General features: G+C 40.8%; 2 protein-coding genes across 2 annotated transcripts in view; one reads left to right on the forward strand and one right to left on the reverse strand.

Moving 5' to 3' along the window:
- Nucleotides 1–9,059, reverse strand: part of ATP6V1H (ATPase H+ transporting V1 subunit H) — a 59,346-nt gene extending 50,287 nt beyond the window's left edge. The window contains exon 1 of the mRNA XM_026842463.1: nt 8,959–9,059. The gene's annotated coding sequence lies outside the window, so the exon portion shown is untranslated. The remainder of the gene's footprint in view (nt 1–8,958) is intronic.
- Nucleotides 9,060–9,354: 295 nt separating this feature from the next.
- RGS20 (regulator of G protein signaling 20) overlaps nt 9,355–27,280 on the forward strand; it is a 37,693-nt gene continuing 19,767 nt past the window's right edge. The window contains exon 1 of the mRNA XM_026842064.1: nt 9,355–9,715. Within this exon, the coding sequence (XP_026697865.1) occupies nt 9,593–9,715 (123 nt within the window). The 5' untranslated portion in view covers nt 9,355–9,592. The remainder of the gene's footprint in view (nt 9,716–27,280) is intronic.

Consider the following 27,280-nt stretch of genomic DNA (forward strand, 5'->3'; position numbering starts at 1 on the left):
GAAACTAAGCAAAGCAGCCTGAGAAAGCAAAAGTTGAGGCTGATCGAAGAAATGTCCCAAACACTCACAAGACAAAACTATGAGTCACAGGGTGGACAGTGTGGAGGTCGAAGCTGATAAGGCTGCCCCAATAACACAAGGTGCAGCTGGAGGGGGGAGCCCTGTGGAGACAGGTCAGCCCTGCTCTGGGGCACCTGGGCAGATTTCAAGGGCCATCTGTCTGGTGAATGACCTTTGCTTCATTATCCACGAAATGCATGTTAAAGTTAACACCCCTCAATATGCTAACACAAGCCAACGTGATCATGCTAATTACAGCATCCCATGAAACACCTTACCCCTGCCCATACACGGGATATGTAGGTATGTGGGTCCACCTAAGGGACGGACCCAAGGAAAGTGGATATAAATCAAGGAGGGGGAAGAAAGGGGGGGCCCTGGAGAGTGCAGTGAAGTGAAGAAGACGGATGCAAGCAGGCTGCTGCCTGTCGGAACCGTCGCTGGCAGGATCAGTGCAGGAACACAGACTGGTGATCTGTATTTCCCCATTCCCTGTCTCCCTCTTTTCCCTTTCCCATTAAGAAATGCAAGGCATATTGTATTGCTTGCCACAACTTGCTATATACTTAGCCAATTATCGTGTGTTCAATTAGTACATTGTGGGTAGTTAATAAATGCTTGGACTTGCAGACTTGTTGTCCACTCCATTGGTGATTTGTGAATCTGAGTCACCTGTCTCCCTTGTCTGAGCGAGACATGACACCACCTGAACTGTGCACTGGCAAGAAGCGGCCCAGTGTTTCCACGGAGGGAACACAAGGCTGGCTGGGAAGGGCTGAGAGGCTCCCCAAGGTGCTGCCCCTCAGGGCAAACTCCTGCCGACCCCCGAGAGGCCCCTGCGGTTCTGCCCTGCGACCCTCCAGGGCGAGAGGCTGCCAAGATGGGGAGGGAGCCCTGGGAGGGGAAAGGGCCGGGGAGATGGAGGGCAATGCACCTGGCACTGAAATGCCTCTCTGGCATCTGCAGGTCTTTTTCTCATCACCCAGCATTCTCTTGCTTTGTGCCTCTCAGACTGCCACAGGGTGAGTCTGTGCTTCCCTGCAGCTGGAAAGCAGGCAGGTGTTCCTGGGCCCCCAGCTTCTGGTAGGGAGCCCTGCCTGCCAGTGCTGCGTTGTGTCACACCGTGTCACATGGCCTGCTGTGTCTCAACACCTCCCCCTTGCCTCATGAACTGCACCAGGTTGTGCAGCAGGGGCATGCCATTTTGTTCTTCCCAAGTTGTATCTCAGTGGGAGTTATACCCTGATCAACTTCTTCCTTTTTAAAAAAATGGCCTGTGTATGTTGGGCTTTTGTTTCTATAAGCGAAAGGAGCAGGAACCTTTTCAGACTGAAAGCCCAAGTGTTTTGGAAACCACTGGCTTATATTTCCATGTTTCTGAGAAAAAAACTTCTGTCTTTGGGTGCTGAATGAAGTTTTCCAGTCATACTGTGATGAAGTACATAGACATATCACTCCTAGTCAGAAATGATCCTGAAGAGTAATTCTGCTAACATATAAGGAGGAAAGGCAGAGAAAAGAGAAATAGGTCTGATATAGAAATACTGAGAAATTAAGCACATGATTAATAAGATGACTAATAATATTAGGTTTAAGAGTTATCTGTTCAAGTTAAGGAATGTTAAGCTCTGGGAACAAGATTCAGGCCCACGAAGTCAGAGACCCAAGGTCAGAGGAGGTTGAAACCATGGCAACAGAAGATAACGGGCATTTTTTGACCCAAGTGATAGAGCTGAGGCTGAAGGATGTGCAACATTTCCTAGATAAGGGGGCCAACAAGCAGGACAGCCAGAAGAAACTGGTTCTGAGTCTTGGCACTGTCGAAACTGGGGAAAAGGTGACGAGGAAGACTACCAGCCTTCCTCCTGAACACCCCCAAAGATGACCACCAGGAGGCAATACACAGGTGCAAAGATGACATAAACATTCCAGAACTGCTGACACAGGCCTTTTGAACTAAACCCCACCTCAGTTATGTATATGTATTTTGTACTGTGCAACCTTATGAATATGTATAAGGTACCTACATTTAAGATGTAACTTAAGGGGCTTGGGTATGCATGTTAGGAGAAGAGATCCCCCGTGCACCCAGCGCTGCAATAAAGAATGCCTGATTTCTAATACTCTGATTCTGAGTCTTAGAGAGTTCTTCCTCGACCAGCTTTTTTGGTATCACGTCAGAGAGTTTTGTGTGTGAGCAGATCAAGACAGACAATGTAGAGCTGGCCTAGAGAAGTCTACAGTTAACTTTGCATTTTGCTAGGGTCTCTGTATTTTCTGTTTAGAGGATACACTGTTCTTTAATTATACCTGGCCAGTACCTGTATTAGTGGGGGGTTTTTTAACTCAAGGAGGGTTTTCATTACTGTACCACTTAATCATACTTCCTTCATAAGAATATTTTCTTTAGAGCAGATCTTTCATCATACCACAATAAAACTTGATTTCTTGTTAACATGACCATTGAGCTTAAATCCCAGGCACAGTCCAAGTAACAGCATTTGCATTTCTTTGTGCTTTAGCAGAAGAAAGTTCTCTAACCCATGTGTAATTTCTGTCCCCTGGCATTCTGCATTTCCTGCTTCCAGTCTACCTTTTTTGGGGCATGTCTTGTTTTGAATCCAGCATCAGACACCTGGAATAAACATAGTCACCTTTTTCCACAGTCATTTCAAACTACATACCAATGATGATACATATGACTCTACCCATTTTATAAAGAAACCAAAGCACGAAGGGCTTGCAAGATAATCTGAACAAGGGTTGAAGCTTTTTAAATGGGCAGAATGAAGGCATCAAAGGCTTATAACAGGGATCCTGCAAGCTACCATTCAGCCATTATCTAAGCTGGAGACATGTCAGGCTTTCCTTCCGTGAAACTTCCTCAGTTGTCCACAGTGATACTTCTGCCCAAACCCCAAACTGTCCCAGCACTGAAAATGCTGATGATTTAGTGCCTTCTCTTACCTAAGCCAGGTATGGTATTCTTTCACCTTCACCCTTCCATGCTCAGTCCAATAGTTGTTCTCAGAGTTTAAGTAAACCCATGGAAACTGGATCAGCACCTCTGAACATGCAGTCCCAGCTGCCAGTTTTAAGACACAAATAGTGTTTCTCCCCATCACGTGCCCCTGTGTCTTGTGGAGTAATGTCCCAAATACTTGCTTAGGCATTCAAAGCCATTTCTTTTGCTGGAGATCACCTGTTTCAAGGAAATAATCTGAAACACTGGATTGTAGACTGCGTTACACAGCATCATTCTCCCACCCCTTTAGCACACTTCTGGCTTAACCTGAGTACAAGTACCTGAGTACTCTGGATAAACCCAAGTACCAGTATACACAGGATTGTTGTTATCTCACTTCTAGTCGCTGCTTCCAGTATTGTTTTAGTACTTTACAGTAAGCAGAGAAAAATACATTCATGGTTTCAATTTAGTGCCCATTTGAAGCATACTTTAAGTCATCAGTGGTCCTTTATTCTCACAGCAGACTATTTTTCTTGCCTAATTGCACCACCTGCAATTGCAGATGCAAGTAGCACCATCCATTCAATCTGGCTAAAAGAAGACAGAATGCAATTTGCAGTCGAAATTTTGATACTACAGCAACATGGTCATTTTTTTATAGAAAAGAACTTTGAAAAGCTGTGATTTGGCATGTTGACTTCATCATAGATGGCAGACTCTGGCTTTACTATTCATTTCACAGGGAGAGACTACAGTAAAAAACATTTTCCTGTAACTTTTCTGTAACCTTGGAGGGAGGCATAATGGATGAAAGTATGCATCCACTGAATTAGCAGAAAGATAAAAGCAAAGAGAGGAGAAATAATTGCAATAGTAATTACATTGGGTTTTTTTAACAGGAGTTCCAGGAGGTGTTTAAGCAGCTACCAAATGGTAAACATGACATCTATGCCAGGCAAGTTAATAGAGTCTCTAGCAGAGGAATCAAATTAGTGAACACAATGTACCATATTAGAGAATGCAAACATCTTGTTCCTGAGTATACCTGTATAATAAAATACTTAATTTACATATTCCTCTATACCGTGTAAGGGAATAAATGCAAAACATAAACAAAAAGTCACTACAGCTCTGAAAGGAACAGTCACGTCTCACACCTTTGCAGGACTTCTTTGTGTGTGTGGACAAGGTGGTACAGGTAGATTCCATCCACTTGGATTTATGTCCAAGAGGTATTTGGTGAGATTCATCTGCAGGTGCTCTTAAAACAAACAAACAAACAAAACAAAACAAAACAAACAAAAAACCAAACCACCAAAACAAATAGCTCTCCTGGGTTAAAAGGAAAGGTCTGTGCATTGATTCATAACTCTTGAATGATACGTATACAGCAGAGGGTAGGAGGAAATGATCAGCTTTGACAATGCATAAATGGTCTTCAACAGAGTACAAAAAGCATCTGACTGGAGTCTGTGCTGTTCAGCACACTCAAAAATGTTTGAGAAAGGAGGTCAATAGTGTAGTGAAGACTTTGCCAATGATAGTGCTACTGCTTTGACTAGCACACAGTTAAACTGTGAACCACCTTGCCGGAGAATGGTGCGTATGCTGCAGATTGACTGCACTCTTATCCCCCATCTGTCAAACTCTTGGGCACATCTGAAAATTTTCACTCAGTGTAAGTCCCATGAGGCACTCTCTGTGCTAAGGAACTTCACTGCATTGCACGGATACGCTTTGAGAAAGAGAAACATTATATAGTTATTACAGGAAACTGTCTCGTGCCTGTCATCACTATGACAGCAAGAGGCGATCCTTAGCAACCAATACAAACCCATCCTGTGTCATCATCTTTGCAGAGGACCTCATGGTGCCTTATTCCTGCTGGTTGATTCTCTGAACTGGATCTTGCTAGAGGTTATGACTGGAAAAGTGCTATGCTCCTATTCTTTTGGTAAGCATCTATTGTTTAGGATTCAGGTGCTGCTAAACAATTCTCATTTAGCTAAGTTTGGTCATGCCAGTGCTTGTCCATTAACTCCTGGCAACAGAGCTTTAGCTGAAGCTGCTATATTTAGATGACTTTATCAAAGTGTGAAACAGAGAGAAAAATGAAAAGCAAGCATATCATCATGCAGGATTAAAAGTCATGAAATTGCCTGGATCACAAAGAACAAAAATGTTCAATAGTTTAATACTAGAAAAAGTAATGCAGATGAGTCATCCTCACAGTAAGACTACAGATAGCTGGATTGTGAGACTATTTTTCTGTTCTCCTTTGTAATAAGAGCAATGTGTCATTGTCTCTCACATATTCTGCAAATTACAGAAGTGGTTTGCACACCTGCCATTTAACTTTTCAACATTCTGTACACCACCTGGCTGACTCCTGCACATCTGTACGAGTTTTTAACATCTATAGAAGAAATGGCTTGGAAAGTTTATCCAAGCAAAATAGACAATTAGGAGAAGTGAACACACTTCTCCAATTCACAAAATATTATTGGCAAATGAAAAATCAAAAATGGCAAAATTTGTAAAGGAGATTTTCAAAGTATATACACTAGAAGAACACAGAAGCTAGCCTCAATTTTAAGAGCTACCACTCCTAAAACAAGTACTTTGTTTTACCCTAAGGTTATTCATCGAAGGATTCAGACCAGATCTTCTGAGTGCTCAAGCTTCTACTTTTCCAAGGCTTAAAACCCATTCTCCTAGGGCAATGTGGAAAGGAGCAGCATATACACTGCATGACAAGGGATGGATGCGAGCCATAGGCATGGGCTTTTTAGCATGGCTTCTTTCAGCATGAAGTCCCCATGGGTGCATTGCAAGAGCAGGACATGTTTCTTCTATCACAGAGCTAAGTGCCAGGTGCACTTGGTCAGCAGACCCTAAACTAAACCTGCTATTTTTTGGCAAGGGGGATTCTATAGCAGGAGAGGGGCAACATCAGAGAAAAATAAATATTTGCAATTTAGGTCTACTTGTGGGTTGCAAGAAGGAAACATTAAAGGGAATCTGGCTGGATTTGTAATGTATGAAACTTGGAAGTTTTTTGAGCATCGGTAGCTAAGTTCATGCAACACTAATACAAAGTAAAAGGGTCTTTGTTTTCTAGATAAACTGGGGCAGTGAAATATGAAGAAACTAGCTCAAGGTCACATGAATCAGGAAAACCAAAGAACATGTTGTTGTAAATCTAAAATACTCCTTTATGGAAGAAGACAACAGGGCAAAAAAAGAAATGAACCTACACTAATCTTTCTCTAATGCAAGGAGAGAAGAAATATGTCAGAATGTGTCCATCTTTGTGTCTTCCAGCACCTTATCTCATACACTATGTCTTAAAGCCCGAAGATGAAGACTGCTAGTTGTCTCCCAGAAGACATGATTTTCTCTTCTTTTCCACTGGTTGGAAACTGGGTGTGTTATCTCTAAATTTAAGAATAAAAGAAATAGAGCTAATTATTTAAATACCTTAATATTTTGTATTCTATATGTTTATTTATTTAGCATTTTAAATATATCTTTCAACCAGAGATAAGAAAAATATATTCACTGACTTTCTTAATCCTTTTGACACATTTTTGCTAAAAAAACTTCACACCTGAGGTGCTCTTTTGGCCTTTTTAAAAAATCTCACTGAATCTCTAAGTATGTTTTTAGGTGCCCAAATGATCTGAAACAAAATCCAGCATGATTTGATATTGTAAGAAAGTATAAAAATTACTCACATATTAGAATAAATCCCAGTGATTCCGGATGACCCGCTGATGCACAACTAACTTCTTATTCTGGAGAGAAAATGCTGTGACATTTGTAACATTTAAATTTGTAACTTTTTTATTTCAAAATGCTGGTTTCTCCTTATATTTATCTCGTGGGTTTCCTATTTAATCCATCTCCCCCAGCAGATTTCATGTTTGCTTCACAGGCATCAGTGAGGACCTGTGGGACAGGGGAATGGGGAGCTTGAGATTCTTTTCTCCTGTCTTAAGAGTGGAGGGTTGTCATGAAGAGGCTTCCTTTCACAGAAACAGAAGTGACTTTTCAAGGTGAGAAGATACAGAGTGCTTCACTCAACATTTTTCCTGAGTAATTATAGCAAGATTGACCCACTGTGAACAGGATTTTTACTTCGGCTGTCTTTGTTTTATCCTCTTATTTTATCTTCATTTTAGTGTCCTTGTCATGGTGGGAGAACATTATTGCATGAGTATTTTTTTAAACAAGTAAATCTTGCTTCCTGCAACAAGTATAAGTTTATCTGACTTCTAGGTCACAGAACTTGGATAATTTTTCTTTTAAATTAATCATATTCTGGCCCAGAGGATCTGGTAAAGCTAATATACTACAAGTTTGCAAATGTTGTACCAGGCAATCTTCTCATCGCTCCACCACCCCTTTGAAATTAAGTTTTGCTTGCTCAGTTAAGGAACCGCACATATCTTTTCCTCAATAGGAGCAGGTTTTTTGAAAGAGAAATAAACCAACATTTTATTGTGATAAATACATCTTCGATTTTTTTCCCTGGAATAGAACAATGCTATATTGTCAGAAAATTGCAAGTGAAGTACTGTGCAGAAACAGGAACAGAGAGGTCAGTGCAAAACTTACTATTTATAGCTTTGAGAAATAAATGCAGCTGGTGATAAAATAGTAGAGTACATTATTTTAGGGAGTGTGGACAGGTGTCTCTGCCTCACGAACATGCATTCTGTATTGAAAGCTGGAGGGTCTCAGAGTCTCCAGTCCCTCTTTGCAGCCTACAGCATGTCTCCTCTCACTGTCAGTCATCTCCTTTGTGCCAACAGCTCTTGTCTGGATAAGGGAGTCTGCACCTGAGTGTGTAGAAGGAGCACTCTTCTCTGGGAAATTGTTGCAGTACCAGGTGAAATAAAGCCCACCCCTGGCCTAAAATTAAAAAAAAAAAAAAAAAAAAAAAAAGCAATAGATCCTCTAACCTCATCCTCTCTCACAAGAAAAAGCTAGGTCAGAGCAATAGCTTCCTGGGGAGAAAAACAAATGCTGAACTGTCCCATGATGCTGACAGTAAGCCTGGCTAGAGTACAGAAAAGAAGGCCATTGCATAAACCTCAGCAGTAACTGCCAAAGTCAGACTTATTACCAGAGCTTATTCAACATCTTTATTACTATACAATGACTTCTAGTGCAATTCAGCTTGTCAAGCCAAATGCTGGAAAAATTGTTCTCTCATTCTTTGTTTTTCTTCTCAGCACTTACTGTTTTTCACTGAAAAAAGACAGAGATGTGACCAAAGAGATGCTATGGGGGCTGATGGCATTACATCTGCCTTATATCTACAGTGCTGAATTGTCAAAACTTTTGACTCTTGGCAGAAAAAAATATTGGTTTAGGCATACTTTTCAACTTGGAAAAAGATGTTTTTAACTTTCAAAATAGATAAAGTATCCCATCAGACACTTTTAAAATGGAATTTCTCTTGGCTCAGCGTTTATAGTAACTTCTCATTTGGAAGTTTCAGCTAACTAATAAAAATACTAACTTAAAATATTAAAATATTAAAGCTGGAAGTATTTTGAAATGATCAATAAATTAACAGATTGATTCTTTTCAGTGCACACTAACATAGGTATGAGTTTGACTTTCTCTGTCTCTAGGATATGTTTTAAAATGCTTCCAAATGCTTTCCCACAGAAGGAATATTATTATTCACTTAGCTCTTACTACAACAGCAATGCTAATGACCAGAACTATAAACAATGTTTACATCATTATTTGAATGAAATTTTCACAATAATTTAATATTCCTCCTAATTTTTCTGTGTCTCTCCCATCTGTATTTCAAAAAGCACAAAAAATAAATGCCAACTGAATGTTGACAAACAGAAGGCAAAAGCCTGGCAGCCCTCTATAAAGCGAAGAGAAATCTATTAATAACCTACCTGGAGTCTTATTCTTTATATTTAGTTTGTCTCTATCCGCAGACATGGCTGCTGCTCGTGTGGTGTTTTCATTAGGGCTGGAAGGATTACCAGTAGACCATCTGTTCAGTCACAGAGAAAAAACGTGATTGACAGGTGCCACTGACCTAAGACAGACACCTCCATTTGGTGCAGCCTGCAGAGTATAACTACATGCTGAGTTGCTTCTTCCTCCAAGTTGTAAATCAAATACATTCACTCTGAGGTGATAAAATGTGTTTCATGATTGTTACAGCGTGTTTCTCTGACATGTATTCAACTGCCATATGCCCGTTTTCCTCCTTTTCAACTTACTAAAACCTCCAAAGTCATAAATCTAATCTCTAAGCTGGCATGATGCTGAGGGGATGAGGCACCACAGATAGCTAAGGACAGATAATCCTGTTTGTCTCCAGAACTGTGGAGGCTGCAGGAAGAACTGGCAAGCTGCAAGAGGCCCTGACTTTTGCCCATCGGTGTAAGGACGAGCCATCTCTATGTTGTTGTCATTCAGCCCAATGTCTGGGATTTGGTTTTGTTTCATCGTTAAATAAAGGTGCTTTTCCAAGAAAAGTCATCGTAAAATTGGATTCGGGAATAGCTTTTTTATTCCTCTATGTGGAGACAAGTTTTGCTCTACTTCAGAACTCACAGATATCATGCAGACAACTGTCAAGCAAAGGAGACCCTCCAAAGTGGAGATGACGAGGATATTAAAGCAGCAGAGTGGATTTTTGAGGTAAGAAAAAATCCAGGGTTATCCAAATGTCCTGAAGGAGTGGGAAAATGGTATCTGGAAAGAAGCAGCAATAAAGTGTTAATGTCATATATGATATCCATAGACTATTTGTCACCAAGACCTCAGTATTCCTGTAGTTTTCCTTTATTCCTCAGTCTCATCCTCTGCCCTCTGTTCCTCGGCATGTTGCAACCACAGTGACAAAGGAGGTGGTGATCCGCCTTCCTGTTAAGTGTCTGCTTTCAAACAGCATACTAAACACATCCATCTAACTCATAAAAATGATTCATACTTTGTGGAGCTAATCTGTGGTTAAAAGGGTGAGGAAAAATATGTGGTTCATCATGTTTAGACACTGAAGAGGTCTGCATTTTTACTGTTGCTACCTCAGGCGATTTTTATTGGTAGTTAACAAAAGATATCCCAAAGATGTCAAACACAGCATAATACTAAAATCTATTAGAGTGTTACAGTAAAAGCCCTTTAGTGAACCTGTAGAGCTGAACCATTTTCCTTAATTAAAAACAACAGTCATGTATCCTTTAGATTTTGTCAAAAGCCTGAAGGCTGCCTGAGGGGTGAACCAATGTTATTTATGGCGAGCAGCACACTCCTGCGCAGCTCAACAGAGCAAGACCGACAGGTGCAAGAAACCATATCTTGTTAAAACTTTGGTGCAGAAGTGCTGCACCCTGGTGTGTAGTAGGGAAGAGAATGTAATAGCAAAGTCACACACTCTTGGAACCACAAAGTTTGGGGGGGGTTCAGACTAACTTAGCACCAGAGTGGAGAGGGACTAAGTCAGCTAGTTGAGGTTGTTGGCAGGGTTAGTGAAAGGCAAGACATGGGAAGAAGCCATTCCACATCTGTCCTACAGATGTTCAAGTTAAAGCAAGACTTGGCTTCTCCAACCCATCTCCTTAGCCAGTGCACATCCATTTCCAGGAGGCCATTTCACTTGAATTACAGGAATACGCTCTTCAGAAATCCTAAATTACTTTCCCTGCTTTTGCTGAGAGGAAATACTCAGCCCGCTTTACCACTATCAGGAAACTCTTTCTGATAATAAACCAAGTACACTCCTTTTAGAATTTCATGTCATTCTGTCTCATTATCTGTCCATTTGGCACAAGAGCCTGGGCACTTCTTGGCCCTCTTGAAGGCAGAGGGGGTTTTGTGACAGGCACAGTGGTTCCTGAATTTAATCCTTGATAGTCATAGATTCTGAAACCCATATACTGAGTTCTTCACAGCTCATGTCCCCAGTCATTTCTCATTTAGCCATCCTTTTATTCATCCCAGGTGAACAGTTCTTTTCAGCTTGGTAATCGCTTTTGTGGCTCTCACCTGAAACTAGTTTGTTGTCAACTCTGTGAGAACATGGTGCACAGGACTGAGTCAGGGACTTCACAGAGGACAGCTGATTATTTCTCCGCTCTGCAAAGAGATTTATCAACAGAGGGACCTAAATGTCACTGCAAGGTTTGGGACCACTTACTCTTCACGGTTCCTTAACACCAGCGCTGCCAACTTCCTTTCTTCTGCTGGCTGTCTGTCCCATTTACTTTGTTCTGTGCTTATGTTTGTAAATGCTGCAGCTCTGCTGGTGTGGCTCTCATCTCTGGTAGCAGGGACAGCCTGGGAGATGCTCTGTAACCACTTCATGATCTCAGCTGAGGTGAAATTGCTGTCATGTGGAAACTCTTGTATGAGGCTACATGCTCTGGGGGAACATGTCTTCAGAAGTTCATAAACCATATCAGCAAATGATTCTTTCCATATGTAACGTAAGCAATGTTACTAGTAGTTAATGAGTCTACAAGGACTGTGTTAGTAATAGGAGGTTAGAAAACTTACCCATCTAGAAATGGGTACAGCCCTTAGGCTGGGGCATTAGAATAAACTGCAAGCTTTACTTCACATAGGAAAGAAATAACCTTATTTTTTACTGATAGGGAACCCAGGCACAGAGGATTTACATGATTCTCTAGTACTTAGGAAATCAACTTGAAGCCTGTAAGGTTCAAGACCAGCTTGTCACTTACTTTTTTTTTTTTTTTTTTTTTCATTTTTCTGGTGGCATTGAAGCCTGCAGAAAGTTCAGATTCTTTCCAGTGAGATGTTTCTATATGTGACACTGGTCTCTATAGACATACTGTGTTCTGAGACCCATAATTTGTGTAACTGACAGGGTCTTTGTTCAGATTCCCCAGTCCTCATTAATTCCCTTGTTCCCTTCCACCTTAAGTGAGCTTTTGATGCTTTTTGATGCTTCTGAATGTGAGCAGTGACTGCTTCTGAGAGCAAGCTGACATCTAATTGAACATGACAAATAGTAAAAAAAATGAAATATTAAATAAATCAGGTTTAAAAAAAAAAAAACAACACAAACCCAAATCTTTTAACAGAACACTTGAGTTAAGTTTATTTATTCTTGAACATGCTTTCAAAGAAACACTGAATTACAAGAGAAATGTTTTTGAAAAGTGGTAGGCAGTTTAAAGACCATTTAAATTCTCTTCATGATATTTAAATTAACCCAGTGAGTTGTTTATTTCTAATCTCTATTTGCATAGTTTAAGAAGCCTTTCCCTCTGACATGTTTGCATCTTGATTTATAAAAGTGTTAAAAAGCAAAAGTGAATAAACTGCTTTTTACCAGTCTCAGCACAAAGATGCAAGGGCTTACTTAGCCCAGAGCTAACACAGACACGTTCTTGTGTGCTCCCAATGAGCTTTTTGTAAGTTAACAAAATAAACACCCCAGAAATATTACACTGCACAGGGAGATAGTGTGAAGTTGCAAATCTATCACATTTTTTTCCTAATGATAAAATTTGGCCAAAGTCCTGTTACACAGAACTCATTGCCATCGCTTCCTCAAAAGAGGATGAGAACATTCTCGTCAGAGCAGCCACATTTCAGTTCATGTCCAGTTTACCTCTGCACAGGACCTATTTCACTTCTGTAACATAATTATGATTTCTAAGTATACAGGCTCCAGATTTGATTGGGTTTACATGAATAATATGCCTATGGACAATAGGTGACTGGGCAAGTGCAGATAGAACAGCAGTGTCCGGGCTCTGAGGGCACTAGTAAGTGTTAATGGGCCCTGACCAGCCTCTCCTGGGGCCTCCACCCTTACCCATGGATCCAGCAGCAATATTTAAGCTCAGCCCCGAGGGCCTGTTCCCTACCTCCTCGAGCTGTGCTGAAGGAGGGCTGGTCTCCAGCAGAGTGACAGCCATGCTCCATTTGGTGATGGATCCACCTGACTGAAACCTTAACCCCCACCCTGGGCTGACTTCCTGGCTTGATCTTGGCTATCCCTTGTTAGCGAGGGCTTGCCTGATGACTGTGGGACCTGATCTGAGGAGCTGACTTCCACCTTGCTGTGACACTGCCTTATGATCTGGACCTTGCTTGGATCATCTTCACCTCTGCTCTCAAGGCATGGAGCGCAGAGATGAAGAAAAGCATAGTGCTAAGTGAGGTGTGTGCCAAGGAAAGGCAGAGAGCAAGTCTCCTTAAATATCAACCTGTAGGCTGAGGCCCAATGATACCCCGGTTATACTAGTGTTGTCTTTTTGCTTGACGGTCCTACACATTTGAGTTCTGTGTGGGAGACCAGGCAGAAACTGAAATATCCACAAGCATGCTGTTGGAGGAGCAGCCCAGGGGAAGTATGTCATCCTTTATCTTTCATCGACCTAATCCCTGCTCTGCAAAATTCCTTTGGGTTGGAGATTTCAAATTTCAACTCCATGACCTGCATGTAATGTGAAAGTCACTCATGACCATGCATAGCTCATCTAAATTATTTGACAACTGCTGTGAATTATGATTTCTTTGATAAAATAAAGATCCATTCACAAACAACTGCAGAAGGATCATAGAAGATATTATTTGCAAAGGACAACATGACAACTAAATTATTGCACTGCTTTGCAAAGTATTCTAGTGTCTTTAGGTGATGAATGTTGTCAGTCATTAATTACTGTTAACAGTCCCTCTGAAGTCAGATATTGTCTTTATCTTTTACAAGAGTAGGAAAAGTCCTGATATTAGTAAATACTCACCCTCTTTAGTCAGTATAATCTCTCCCCAAGTACATTTCATGTCAGGAGTGTTTATTTGGTGAAGTATGTATTTCATACTTAGTCACGGTAGCATTTGTGTGTCCTAAAGCGTGTGATGGTGTCATAGGGTGTTAGGAATGAATCAAGCAGTAACTTATACCAAGAACACATTCTTTCTCTTCTTTTGAACAGGTGTTGTGCTTAATTAAATAGGCTGAAACCTATTTTAAAAGTCACATTTAATCTAATTCTTATGTTTGAGATGGGCAGGTGATGCAAACTATATGGTTGTGGGTTGAATCACTTGGCAGCTAACATTCTTCATCTTTGTCAAGATAGTTATTCTTACACAGCAGATGTAAAATTTGAGACATATTTGATGCTGTTTTATTCAGGCGCAACATTTCAAAGGGAGACAGAATTCTGGGAGAGAAATAGGAGTCTTACATAGTATTTAGGATCACCAAATTATAAGCATCTAGTCTTACTGACAACTGCTTTAATAATATAGTATACTTTTAGGTAGGAAATAAGTGGGTATTTTACTGAGTAAGTATAGATTAAGATAATGAGCTAAAACCATATGCAGTTGGTTTTTAAGATAAGCAAAATCATTTCTAGAACAAGCTGGAGAACATTATCTCTCTGTGGTCTTCTGTGCAGTTGATTTTGCTTTCTTGACATGTATCCTTTATAACAAAGGTTTATCTTGTCCCTGAAGTGTTTTTACTAGTTAAAAAAGGTCTACTTCTGCATATTTTTACACACTGTATCAATCCTGAAGTACTGATCCTTTTCAGACGTGCAGTGTCCAGCAAAATATTGGCGCACATCTCATCAGCAGACCTATTAGGAGGATTAAGGCTTGTCAACCCCCAGCACTGCAAGAGGGGTCAGGCAGAAACTGGAAGTGGCTTCTTTTGTTTACAAGAGAATTCCTCCAAGGAAAAACTTGTTTTATTAATTGCTGCTTTCAGAAGTCACAAAGTACTTTTGGGGCACAGGAAGCAGTATTTCAGGGTTACTCCATACCCAGGTCTTTAGCACTTATAAGGGTCAGGTCATCTATGCTGTGAAAAAGACTGTACTAGTCATTTGGGGGGTTAGAGTCCTCCCTTTCATCTGGTCATCTGAGATGACCATGGGAGATCTGTTAGTTTAATTATAGTACTTGTAACTGTGGTAAAGACATTTCATCTTCGAATGATTTATGTTCATCAGGGTATGAATCTGTGGGTCAGGTAAAGCTCCTACAGTTTTCTGTATTGGGTGAGGGAAGTAAAACAAACCAATAAGGTGAAAGTAAAAATTACAGGGCTGGAATCCAAAATAAGCATTAATAACTATTAAGTAATTACTCTCATAGCTAAAACCAGCACAATCCACAAGAGGTTGTGGTCACCACAGTGACCAGCATCACTGGGTGCTGCATTTAGGTGGGTTGGTGTCCCCGTGTGTCTGAGCTGGGGACTAGGTATCTGCATATGTATGAGCATATCTGAGTACATAGGGATAGGATTCAACAAGCCATCATTCTGGAGAGGTGGCCATCAGCAGAAACACCAAATGACATTAAGAGATAGGCCTCTCCTTTCATCTGGGAGTCACGGACCCAGACACGCTCCTGAAATTAGGCCTCCGTGTCCTGACACAGAATAGAGGAGTGCTTTCTCATTTGACAGCCCAGAATTTACTGCTGTTTCCCAGATTATGAGAAGTCTGGTTTCAAAACCTTCCCCTGAGGTGACTTGAAACCACACACACTAGAAAAATAAGCTAACTACTTACTGCAGCACGTCTATGAGAAGAATAGTAGGGGTCTCTTCCTTCCCTTGTGTTGAAATCATTCTTTGTGGTATAATAATTTAATATTCCTGTATAAAGGGAATATTTACTGTGTTTAAGGCACTTACCAGGCAAGGGTCTGAGATTCTGTGAGAAATACTTCCATTTTCCTTTTTAATGGGTGTTCTGTGAGGCCCCAACAAAAATCCACAGGGAGGTCCCTTACAGCTAGACTGGAAAATCATTTCCTTTCCCCTCCATCTGGTTAGCTGAGACCAAGCGAGGGAGGGCACTTCTGAAAGCTGAGGCTGACAGACCACCTCCAGTGGCTGGGCCACCACTCTGGGAGATCGACCCATGCACATTCAGAGTGGAAGAAGGATCTGAGCCTTTATCTCCATCAATTATGCTAACAGCAACATTCAGACGTGTAGGTCTGGGAGTGGGAGCTGGGTGGTGTCTGGGCCTGTGGCTCCCAAATGAAAGGTGATGAACATACAGTGCCAAATCAGTCCAATAGCTTCATTTGAAAGATGCAGCATATATGCTTTTTCCTGGGATTGGGAGTTTCCTCAGTCCTCGTGAGGCAGCTGCCCATGCAATGTGCTGGTGCTTTTTCGACGGCATGTTTAGATACCAGCCCTGCCCACACAGGATGAGGGAAGGGTTCTGGTGCCTAATTCAGCTCTGTGGGTCCTGCTGGGAGCTGTGGAGGAGCACAATGTGCTGTGAATGGGGCACCCCTTAGCAGGCCTAGCCCTGAAAGACATGCAGCAAGTCACTGGTTTAGCCAGAATCGGTGGATTGGGCTCATTTTCACCACTTGCTTGCTCCCCCTGGGCAATCTTGCAGAGACCTTTCATGTTTGGTTTGGGATTTTCTTCTCCGCATGTCTCCTCTGAGTGTCCATAGCACACTAGTCTGCTCCAGGCAGATCAAACCACTAATTATAAGTCCTTTAAATAATAGAATTTTTTAATCTTTAGCATCATACATGAATATAAGAAAAGATTAATGTGGTTTATGCAGGAATTATTCTATCAGGCAGAAAAAAGTTGTTTGTTCTTTCACTGTGGGACAGGTTACCCGGAGAGGTTGTGAAGTCTCCATCCTCAGAGATATTCAAACTCTTCTCAGCACAGTCCTAGGAAGCCTGAGAGCAGCAGGTTGGACTAGACAACCTGCAACTCAACTATCTGTGAAACAATCCAATCTCAACTATTCTGTGAAACAAAGAGCTCTTCACTGTGTCTTTCCTTTTAAACTGTTCTGTAATTACATGGCATAATAATTTTTTTTTTTTAATTTCATAAAAGATTTTTCTTTTGCATCCAAAACCACTGTTCTGAGAATAGCTAGCTGTATTGCTCAGCGTTGTCTACAATCCAATAATAGCTGCACAGACAGCAATCAGAGGGCATTCTATTGTAAAAGTTGTCAAAATAATAATGTACTACACATTAATAGGTGAATTACTTGCATATTAATGGTGTGCAAATTTTCTAGTCCTCAGAGATAATTTGTACTAATTTGCAATCATGTGTTTTTCCAATTTAGTGATTTACATATTTTACCTTTGAAATAGCTCTAAAACTTCCTTTTTAGCATGGCCCTTTGAAATGGAAAAATGCAAAATCCTGGGTTGATTAGGATATTACTGTCAGAAAGTTAAAAATGTGAAAACCAAAAGATAAATTATTTTTACACTACTGGAAATTTTTCAGCAAAATAATCCTAGACTGACCTGAATTACGGAGACTGTTTTCATTAATATAAAATGACCTTCTTTAACTGGAACAAAATGTCATGCCAGTTAATAAATAACCCACTCAGCCTCAATCTAAATCAACTAATTTGAGATATGGGTAACTTCAGATTTACAAATATATTAATTTAGGATATCCTTCCACCACCAAGAATCAACAGCTTAGATAAAGGATACTGGGGAAAAGCAACATTTCTCTAGAAGCGCATGAAGGCCTTCTGAAAAAGATGCCTAGTTTGTGTGACTATGAGTCGGGAGGAATTGTCCTTTACTCCATATGTCTGTCACATCTAGACCAAAGAAAGTAAATTATTTCCAGTAAAATACAAAACTAAAGTGAAGTACTTCTGTGCATCACCACCTCCAGAGTGGTAAAACGTAATACAGTTGGTGTTGCTCTCATTTATGGTTTCTCCTGGAGGCCATCATGTGGCAGAGATCACCTGAGCACAGTGTTTCCATCATACCCTGCTTTATTTCCAGTACACCTCATGTCCAATTGAAAGAGGAATTGTGATGTCGGTTTTTTCAGCTCGGATTTCCCAGAGATTTCTGATCACTTTGCCTAAGTGCCTGAATAAGTCATGCCCAGGTTGCAGGCATCAGCCAATCTACTCTAAATAGCAAATCCTTCCAGAGACCAGGGGAATGACATTCAGCATCAAAGGCAGTTCTGGGTGGGAGCTTGAAAATGTTATCTGACCTTTGCTGCTGGGATAAACCATCCTCAAGCCCTTCCTGGCACAGGATTACCTCGCCTGCTCTTTAAAACCTCACTAACATAGACTCCACAGTCTAGGCAGCCTGCTCCAGTGCTTCACCATCCTACCACTAAAAACACTTATTTCACCTAAATATCTCTCCCTGCTGTTTAAATCCATTACTCCTTGCTGTATATGTAGTGAACATGAAGAGTAATTTACTGCCTCTCCTTGCCTGTTTATATACAATACTTGCTACCTGATATGCATTTCCCATGAATAGTGCAAAGACACAAAAGTCATGAGTCACATACACACTTTTTCACAGCAATTTCTTTCCACAAAAATTTTAAAGATTCTAGGGGAAAAGAAATGTTCCTTTCAAGCCATTTAGAACTTACTCAGTCCTGCATTATGCTGGCCCCTTCTGTGCAATAACAGTTCAGTTTTTTACTCCCATTTATTTGCATCTCTTTATAAATCAGCTTCATCCAGTCAAAAGAAAGATGCAAAAAGAGATCAGAATATCCTGCCACAAATATCTTTGCTTCAAAGCCCAGCTCCAGGTTGCTAGGTGAAAGCTAGATGCATCCTTCTGAGAGCAGGTCAAAGCCAAAGCCCCACCAAGCCAGGGAATGCAAGGGAGAGACCATCACTCTTCTCCCAGGGGCCAGACAGGGGATGAAAGCACCTTAGTTATGTACAATATAAGTAACTGTATCTTTCATCACAAGCATTAAAACTTAACACTGAGGCAGGCAGAATGTTATTTTTCTATCAGCCACATGCGAAAGGTATGCTGAAGGGTAACCCTTGGGAAATGGCAAGGATCTGTGAACAAGTGAACTGGCAAAGCCTGTCTGGCACTGAGTCTGTGCCTACTTACCAACTGATTTTGATGTCTGAGAAGGCTTGGCCTTTCCCACAGCTTGACCTCAGTGCTGGGTGCTGACTCCAATGAAACTTCCAGGAACTTAGATGCTGAGATCTTTAACTTAACAGATCTTCCATCTACCACCAGATGTGGTTGGAAACAGCTCAGGAGGCTAACTGTCCTCAATATTATACTTCTAGTGTTATTCTCAAAATAAAGCTAGTCTAAAATACCGTATCAGCTGTTAAAGGTCAGAACAGACTGCAACAAACCAGGAGCTGCCCAGTGATGCCATCCAAATAACAGCTGATGATCTTACCAAATGTCATATCAGTTTTCCTGGTGCACTATTGCAGGTACTTAATTATGCTCACAAGAAGGATGAATATTATTCTCAGGAGCCTAGAGATGTCAGTTGTAGGCTGAGAAATTCATATAGAAAAAAGGGAAGGGATCAACTCTGTTTTGTTATTCATTCAGTTCTATTTCTGAACACAGACCGATTTCAGAATTTTTTCCTGTGACATCTTGTGTGATTTACTTCAGGACTTAGTAAAGAAGAAAACAGTTTTTACTGTTCTGCTGACTTCACTGTTTCCTTTGAGAGTAATCAAGTTAAGAGCAAAAACAGTGGATCAGACTTACACCAAGACAAGATAAGGTAGTTGTTCTTGAATCGCATAATGATTGGCATTTATTATGAGAGGTAGGAGGATTATAAAGTATTAATTTTCTTGCATTGTAGTGCTTGATTTTGTAAAATCTGTTGTCTTCTCTTTTTATTACCAAACTGATTTGTTTAAACACAAGCATTCTTCTGGGAGGGATGTTTTGGGGGAAAGGAAACTCCTTTTAGAGGTCCCTTGCCAATCCTGGAGTTCAGTATCCCAGATAAGCTTTTGCCTTTTGGTACTTGGAATTTGTGTTCACATTTGCACAAGGTGCTCAAACTGTACCAAAGAATTGGCTGAGTTGCTCTTCTCTGTCCCTTTGTCCTGTTTTTCCATTTGCAAATTCTTGATCCATTTACTGATCCACATTACCCAGAATTCTGCATGTCAGTAAATGGAACATCTATATTTAATGTGGGCTCTAAATAACAGAGCTAAAGGGTGTTTCTCAGTTTACATACAGATCTTCTGGGTGGTTTGGCATGGAATAGTTGGATAGTTCTCAAATCAGAAGACTGATAAAGTGAGTCACAGCCTTAAATGCCAGGGACATTTCTTCAAACTAGCATTTCTTGATGTTCAGTGAATTTTTTGATTCTGAAAGATGGTTACTATTTTTATGACAAAGTAGCCTTCCTCACTGTACTGTTTATTCTGTTCATACAGACCCTGTGCAGATAAATGCATGTGCTTCATTTAAGTACAAGTATAGCATCTGCTTGAGTGATTTACCTGACCAACAGTGGCATGCTCAGACTATAAAATTGTTTCAGACTCATAAAAAAGCTGTGCTTGCTTGAGTATCATACATATCATCATGTAAGCAGGCACAATTTAAACAGAAAGAAAAGCCAAACTCTACTGGTCTCTTACCAGCCTTTTCAAATGTGGTGGTTTGACTTCGGCTAAATGCCAGGTACCCACCAAGTCACTCTATCACTTCCCCCCCTTTCCCTTTGTTTTCTCAACAGGGCAAAGAGGGGAAAGAAAATAAGATACACCAACCCTTGTGGTAAAACAAAAGCAGTTTTAATATAAGCAAATCTAAGCAAAGGTCCGCGCACGGGCCTTCTCAGGAAGCCGGGCTCCAATACGGGTAGTGGTTGCTTCGGAGGACCAAGGGTCACACACACACACACACACACACACACACACACACACACTTCCTCCTTTCTCCCAGCTTTATACTGAGCAGACATCATATGGTCTGGAATATCCCTTTGGTCAGTTCGGGTCAGCTGTCCTGGCTGTGTCCCCTCCCAAGATCTTGCCCACCCCGTCCCACTGGGGGAAATATCAGAAAGAGCCTTGGTGCTGTGTAAGCACTGCTCAGCAGTAGCCACAACACCAGGGTGCTATCAACACCCTGCCAGCTCCCAGCATAAACCACAGCACTGTGAGGGCTGCTGTAGGGGAAAAACCAATTCCAGCTCAGCCAGACCCAGTACACCAAATAATCAAGAGAAGTAAGTTAAAGGTGCTAGATCAAAGAAAGTATATGCTATTGCAGACAGGACACTTTGAGTCCCACTTTGTCTTTCCTCTGTTCAGCCAGGAGGTAGGTTTGAAATGAACTGCAGAAAGGAGATTGGGAGGGAGGTTTATTCTGCCCAGGAGGAGGACATGATCTTTCAAAACAGTAGTGTAACAGAGGGAAGCCACCACAAGTGTAGTCTGTTAATGATTTGTTTTGAACAATGATGCATAAAATGGGGTATAAAAATAGGTTTGTCCAAATTTCTACCCATCTGAACTGCTGTTCTTGTCTCTCAGGACACTTCTATAACCACAGCAAAGTGCAGTATCTTTCGAATTGCAGGGAAACATAACAGCCCTGGAGTGGCCAGAAGAGAAGATCCAGCCTGCAGAAAGTCGTGTTGGTCTCTCTGAGCATCAGACAGGAGAAACATGGTTTCACAGGAGCACATCAAGTGCCTGCCCCAAAAGCTCAGTAGCTCTGGGGTTTTAAATTTTTTTTCTGCTTTTTTTCTTGATGTCCTTTGGATCTATAACCTGTAACTTGGTATCTGTGGTGTCAAGGGAGACGTTGGGAACTGATACCATTTTTAAGTCTGCTCCTAAGCCTAAAGTAAGCATGACATTTAGCCAGTAATTTGTGCTGTCTGCAATCACAGTCTCTCTAATCCAGGCATGCACTCCTATATGGGTATGATCGCATAAGGCATCTCTGAAAAAAAAATTAGTAAGAAATTCTGCAGCGAAGCCTCAGGCCTTTTTGCTCACTTCCACAAGGGTATCTATAATACATAACAGGGATAACCTGACGTCTCTAAATCAGTACTTGTTCAGTTCCATTGATAACTTAGTACACTGGTGTAGATATCACCTGAAGTTTTCCCATTTCCCAAATATGTTCACACCTTCTCCTCACCATCATTCTTATCAGATCAGCTCTTCTTCCTCCCATCATCATTCAAAGGTCTTTTTAAGATGCTAGAGAAATACTCCTGGTCAACACCTCCAACTAGTGCGCAATAAGACAAATAAAGTTTGCTCTTCATACCAGCATCTATCAGCCTAGAATATTCTTGTTTCTGATACTGTTCTTTTTAACCTCATACTTTTTTAGCAGTTTCTCATTGTCTGCTCTTTATACTTTTGTTCTTCTTTTTCAAAGGAATTATAGTGTAGCTCTGATGTCTTTCCATGTCCTCCACCATATCCTGTGAGTTATATTTTCTCCCATCAACCTTTTGATGTGGCTGCCTAATTCCCCCAATTCCTCCAGATTTTCTAAGAACCAAAATCTGATTAAAAGTCTGGCAGCAGTCACAGTGGCTTCCTTAGGAATCTTGTCAAGCTCAAATATTACTGTGCAGCCATGTTGTGCAACCAGGCTTTCAGATTCACTGTGAACTACTCTGAGAACTCCAGCTGTTCAGGAACATTGGTTCCAAATTGCCCAATTAATCTTCCATTCTGAATCAGCTCTGGAATGTAACTACAAACTACTTTCTAGAACTAAAAATTGCAGTCGTGTCAGTTTTTTATTATTCTTTAATTTAACTACATTTATTACTTCCACCTGTGTGGTAAGGATCCTGTGTAATAATTACAGGTTATGTGTGACTCAAAATATCACGAATATTTCTGCAGATCGTGGTTAGATAGGTACCTCTCGAGTGACATTGATGCTATGAAGATATTTTTCCTTTGCTAATTATGAAAAGAGGAAAATATTTGTGTCTCCAGCTTCAGTTCATTTAATTTCCATTATGGGCAGAGAAGAGGACCCCTAATAGCACAAGGAGGAGTGGTGCTGTGGCACTAATCCTCAACTGTTGAGGTTCCCCATTCAACTTGTAGGTGCACAGTGACACCTGCTGGAACCTGGTAATGAGAGTTACTGAGCAGCTTCCTTCCATCGTCTGGAAAATTCACAGTTTATCTAAGCAGATGCTCTTTTTCTGGTCAACATTTTGGTACAGGTTCTATGATGTCGTCGGGACATACAGTAACAGAACATTGTTGTGATGGGATGTTGGAGATTTTTTCAATCAACTCAAACCTGTAAAAAAAAAAAAAAAAAAAAAAAAAAAAAAAAAAAAAAAAGATATAATTAGAGATGTATGTTAACCTCATGATTAAAAAAAAAAAAGGTACTTGTACATTTTTCACTATTTATTGACATACATAAGGTGAGGGAGTCAGAATATAGTGAGGCTTCAATTGTCAAACATGGCAAATGAATGACATAGTTTCTTAATGCAGTTGTACTTCAGCAAAGAGTTCATATTTTGTATGTGTCATATTGCAATTTCTAATTAGACCTTCTTTGCCCAAGCTGCCAGCTTCCTGGATAGTCTGTCAATCTGCCAGACACTCTGAGTCACCAAGGATTTTAAGCACACGAGTTGTGCCACAGAACTCTGTCTGAGGGCTCACGAACCCTGCAGTGCCTGCGTGCACCAGCTGGATCAGGGCCAGAATGGGGAGCAGAGTCATCACTGAGCTGACTCTGATCCTTTAAAATCCGGCATTCAGTCCTATTACTGGAAAACATCTCCTGATTTCTAATATTTAATTTCTCTCAAAGATTATTTCTCTTTAAAAATCCCTCTCTTCCTTAGAAGTAACAAAGATGAAATATGTAGGAGTGGAAAAGAAGCAGTGTTGTGAGTGGAGACAGCGGAAGCTAATTTCCAGACTTCCTGAAACTTTGGAGTAGACTCTGACTATTATAAATACTGGAGGTGAGAGTTTTGGCAGAACATACATCTGGGATTGGCCAACACTGAGAAAGTACATCACCCTAGAAAATAACCTGATGGTGCTGAAATAATTAGCAAAGTACTAAGCAGAGCCATCAATAGCAAACAATTCTGTCCGCACTGAGATCTAAGCCAAGTCTAACCATTACAACTTTTCAAGCATTAGACCTAGCGTAATGCAATCACAGGTTTTAGCATAAGACCTTGAGGAAACTTAATCCTCCAGCAAAAGGCTAAGAGAAACCCTGTGCTCTACATATGTGCTGCTGAACAGTTACATTTTGACTATATGAATGATGTGGCACTGGGAGGAATTTCCCAGTAGGACTTTCACACTTGGGCTTACACAAAATACATTCTACTGGCAAATTAACACATTGCTATTAATGTTGATGAAATGTTGATGAAAAATCAAGTACTAACAGGCATCCCTCCATGTGGGACAGGTTAGTTAATGCTCTGTGGACCCATGCAGCTCTATGGTTAGTTCTACATGTTTGAAGACTCTGGGTTTATTCTGCCCCGCATCAACATTGAACCTACATTTTCTATTTGAAATCAATTACTAATAGATCCATTAACAGAAGTTACTTAAACCTGTAAGAAACTGATGTTGAATGAATACAAATATTTAAAAGTTCAGCAAAGCTGTTTCCCATAATATCACTGGCATTATGTTTACTTCAAAATATGGTTACTTAAAAACCATATTTTAAAAATATATACTGCTGATATATAAAGCAAATTGAAGTTCAACTAAAGTCCCTGGAATCTCATTTTAATTCTGAAAATATCTTCTCTCCCAGAAAAGCCTATCAGTCTTCAAAGTAAGTGATTTATAGCAAGTGCACTTTCTTCATATAAATGAAAATAGTCAAAAATGGATTCTTTCTGTTTGAATTGCTCTCTAATTCACTATGAATCAGCTCCATTCAATGGTCTATAAATTCTCTATTTAACAATTGAAGTGAGCAGGAAACACTTAAAATAGACTAGTACCTGTAAGCCATCATACAAATGTGTATGACCTCTCCTTGGGCAAGGAGCAGAAATTCAGGTATGAGGCCCAGCAATCTTTCCTAACACCTTAAAACAAAACAGGCCCTAAAAGAGCTAATATGTGCACTATGTCACCCACTGAAGTGTGACTGCAAGAATGCTGGAATACAGTGTTATTAAAATACAGATACATGTTCTATATTACCTTTCTTATAACCTGTTCTTGACATTTTCAGTGAGAACAAATTTTTAAAATACAAGTTTCCAGTAATAATAAAATAAAAATAATAATTTTAAAAAATAAAAATAAAGCAGGTTTCTTCATCTTCAAATGACAAAATTAGGAAAATAAATTAACTGAACAAGTCTGCAGAAGGAGAAAGGCTGGAGGCTGAAAAATGTGCAAAGGGACAATATTGAATATCGAGGACACCCTTAGATAAAGACATTCCTTTCTGATGTAGAATAAAACTACTGCTTGCTGGATAGACTTGCCTCCTAAAAGTTTATCATTAACTTATGTAGACAATGTGAAATGTTCAGGACAGTCTAGTAAAGATTTTTTTTTCCTAATGCTTTATATACTAAATAGCTAATAACAATATTGAAATTTAGTCCTGATTTTTGTATGTTACAAAAAAGATGTCACTATATGGGACAATTTTATTAAATACACTGTTCACATGTAAACACTCCATTTTTCATAACATTTTTTTTTTTAACAGAAACAAGACGCAGGCCCAACGTCCCTATGCCTAACTAGATTTTCAAGATGTTCATAATTTGCTTTCTCTCTGTCCTAGTGAAGTTGCATTAACCTGTACAAAGTAGGGCAGCAGTGGGGACCAAGAGTAAGGTCACAGACATGGATGTGCAGTGCAAGATACTCTGATGACTGAGGGAATTTTCTTTCAGACATGAGAAATGCATGGTCAAATGCCTTTTATGCAGAAGAGGGGGGTCAATTTGTGTCTCTCAGCTCTTAAAGTCCCTCAATTTTAAACTCCATTTCAGCAAAGTCCAAACACTTGTTTATGCAGTTCTGTATTATGCAGCTAGCTTTCAGCCTGCATCCACTATACAGGGAGAAAGGAGAAGAAGATGCGTATGTTACCAGTGTTGAGAGGACTTTAGGCCTCCAAGCTGTTCAGCTGTTTCAGGATTCGGGTGGCTGTGTACATACACAGTGATGAAGATGTACCTGCCTGCAGAGCTAGGTAGAGTTGTCTACAAACACCAAGCACTGGAAGACCCTCAGTTCAGGCAGCTTTGTTTATCTAACACCATTCATGCTACGAAGCATGAGTACCATCTTTTTATACAATACTATGCACTATCACTATTCATCATTAATGTTGAAAAAACAGCCATAAGGTGTTAGTTGATCATGGCCCTCCTGAGAGAAATGCAAAGGAGCAAAACCTTCCAAAAGGGTTACACTATGCCAGCATTTTTAACCTGCACTTGTTCAAGCATTACTGCTAAGATTTAGAAAGCCACCTAGGACCATAGTCTAGGGAGGGCTTAAGGGAATCACATCCACTCACTGCTCTGAGAGATGACTGCCCTTCCTGGCAGAGTGACTAGGAGCTGGATTCAAAGGCCAGTGGTGTTAACAGGTGTTTTGATCTTGGTCTCAAGACACATGAAGAATCACCTTGGTACACTTACTGAGACTTTCTTCCCTTTTCTCTGCCAGGGAGTGAGACAGTATCATTTAATCCTAATTGTCAAGCCTATAGGTCATGTCTGGGCCTTAACAATTGTAATTCAGCAAGGAAATGGATTTAACATTCCAGTCATGTGCTTTGTGCCACGACCAAAAGGGCAGAAATTTGCAGAAGGGCTCCTTACCACCAAGCAGGAGAAATACTAAGTGGGGGTGGGGGTAAAGAATCAACCTTTCTATTTTTTCTGCTCTCCTGGGAACATTGTCCAGCTTCCACTCTAGTTCACCTCTCCAAACAGACCTAGGGGAACTCTCTGCTGCTAAGCAACAGCAAGCTCTCCTTATGTGCAGGAATGGCAGCTTTCTCCGCAGGTCTCAGCTCTAATGAGCACCTTCCCCTGGCACCAACGGCACCACAGCTGTCTTCTCCCATTGCAGCAGCAGTGGCTTTGGGCTTCAAGGGCGGCGCTGTCACTGTGGGAAGAGCTTTCTTCACACTGTGCAGACTTCAGCTCCTCTCTGTCTCTTTGCTGTCGAGAGAATGGCTGTAGGCCAGAAATGGGAAGATGTTTTAGGAAGGGCTGGGCCTTGCTGAAAGAATGGAGCCCTGAACAAGAACGGACAGAAATTACTGCTAGAGAAACTGGAGACAGAGCCTATTCCGATCGCCGGCTCTTGCTCTAGTAGGATGGCTTCCTCTCTCCAGGACAATGACACTCGGCGAGGAAGGGGATGATGGTGTCGCCCCGCCGCTCGCAGAGCAGGGCGGGGTCCCCGCGCTGCCCGT

Source organism: Athene cunicularia (genome assembly GCF_003259725.1).
Source record: "Athene cunicularia isolate RWA chromosome 2 unlocalized genomic scaffold, athCun1 chr2_part1, whole genome shotgun sequence".
NCBI classification, from domain to species: domain Eukaryota; kingdom Metazoa; phylum Chordata; class Aves; order Strigiformes; family Strigidae; genus Athene; species Athene cunicularia.